At 60.4% G+C, this 1901-nt stretch overlaps 1 protein-coding gene across 1 annotated transcript; it reads left to right on the plus strand.

Moving 5' to 3' along the window:
- Window positions 1-810: 810 nt before the first annotated feature.
- Window positions 811-1548, plus strand: PFL1_06258 (uncharacterized protein; the record flags this gene model as incomplete). The annotated part of the gene is made up of 2 exons (XM_007883796.1): window positions 811-1228; window positions 1325-1548. 2 exons carry the CDS (start codon window positions 811-813, stop codon window positions 1546-1548), a joined length of 642 nt encoding a protein of 213 aa, XP_007881987.1.
- Between the last annotated feature and the right edge of the window lie 353 nt (window positions 1549-1901).

A 1901-nucleotide genomic window follows, 5' to 3' on the forward strand; every position in this document is an offset into this window, starting at 1 on the left:
AGAGGTCTGGTTGCCTGTGGGTGCGGCCAGTTTGTTCTCAGTGCTGCTGCGCTCAAGCAGCACCAGGGGATCAAGAAGTGCGGTGGAAGCAGGCCCGCCACAGAGGCCGCACGCCTGGCAGGGGCAAGCCCTGTTGCCGCCCACACAGCCAGCACGGCCGTGACAGCCAGCTCGGCCCCGGTGGATCCAGCTGCAGCCCCTCTGACTGGCCCGCTGGGCGATGCGGTCCCCGATGCCGGCTCCTCTGTCAGCAGCGGGGCAAGCCAGGGAGCAGCAAGCGGTGGAGCACAGAGGGATGGACCGTCAAGGGAGCAGGATTCAAGCAGGCAGCGGTCAAACGGCAGACAGTTCAGTGGCAGGCAGGCAAGCAGCGGCCAGCCAAGCGCCAGGCCGTCAAGCGCTCGGCCGTCAAGGGGTGGACGGTCCAGCAGCGACGGGCCCATCCGCAGTGGCTGAAGCGATGGGCCCCACCGCACGGACAGGGCAGGGAACAGCCCATCAAGGGGGACCGCAGCACGCAGTCCAGTGAACGAGGGGCCAGAGACGCCCACGTACCTACGGGGATCCCAGCTCGTGGTCATCATACCAGCTGCACCAGCAAGGAACATGGCAGGCAGTCCGGCAGGCAGCCGGACACCGACGCCCACATACCCACAGGGATCCCAGCCTGTGGTCGTCATACCAGCCGCACCATCAAGGAACAGAAGACAGGAGACAGGCTCACGCTCACCGGTGCAACAGGATGCACCGCTGCCCGTGCAAGTGCCAGACAACATCCCTCCTGTGCTGCGGCCGCTCGAGGAGCCAGACATGGAGCTGGACCTGCCAGTCAGCTCTCCGCTTGATGTGGATGCCTTTGCAGTGACCGTCAGCCCAGCAGCGCTGCTCTCTCAGTTTGGGCGTGGGGCGTACATCACCCTTGCCAGCTACGCCAAGGACTTTGATGACCTGGAGCACTTCAGCAGCTGGATCCACTTTGGGACGCTTGGCGTGCTCTTCCGTTGCCATCCACAGTACACGATCCCACTCCTTGAGCATCTGCGTGGTGCACCGCAGCACAGCAAGGTGTACAAGAACGAGCACCCAACTGCGTTTGCAATGGGGGAGCCGATGCTGTCCCTTGGCATCGTGGTCGATGCCCTGCAGGCCATCGGCTGCACAAGCGTGCGCCTGCAGGGCTACGGCATGAAGGTGCCGCTGCAAAATTTTCAAGACCCTTCGGCGTTCGGTGACCCCTTGCATCCGATGTGCAAGGCCAACATGTACGATGTTGGCTGCACATACCTCACCAGGGCCATCACGCTTGCAGCACCGGCCCTCACAGCTGTACGCTCAGGCTACAGGTGCTATCCCTCTGCCCTGAGGGTCGGCATGGGCTACGGCGGCCTGGAGTTCCGGTCCAGCTCCCGGCGTGACGGCATCAGCCACTTCAAGGCCTACCCTGTGCTGGTGCATGTCCTCAAGGGCGTAGCACAGCGTGCAGGCCAGGGAGGGCAGCCGATGGACGTGTCGACGGTCAAAGAGAGGATCAAGACGCTCAAGGGTTAGGGTTAGGGTTAGGGTTACAAGGTGTTCTGTGGGAAAAACATGGTAGGGCTGCTTATTGAAAGTTGTTCAAAAGTCATTTCTGAACAACTTTTGAATAGTAGCCCTACTCAGTTTAGACTGCCAATTTCCCGGTAGACGCTCCGCAAAAACGTCTGCTTTTGGGGTCGAACGCCAAAAAGTTGGGAATTTCGACTTGGTCCCTTATTGAAAGTTGTGTACCTTTATGAGTTTGGAAGGCCCCTAGAAGATGGGAAAGATCCATCCGTTGGTTGCGGAGAAAAAGTAGAATTTGCATTTTCAGCCCCTGAGCAAAGGGGGGACCCTTACCAGGTCCAGATTTTGACCACCCCGGA

The sequence above is a fragment of the Pseudozyma flocculosa genome (assembly GCF_000417875.1).
Source record: "Pseudozyma flocculosa PF-1 unplaced genomic scaffold scaffold00024, whole genome shotgun sequence".
Classification (NCBI taxonomy): domain Eukaryota; kingdom Fungi; phylum Basidiomycota; class Ustilaginomycetes; order Ustilaginales; family Ustilaginaceae; genus Pseudozyma; species Pseudozyma flocculosa.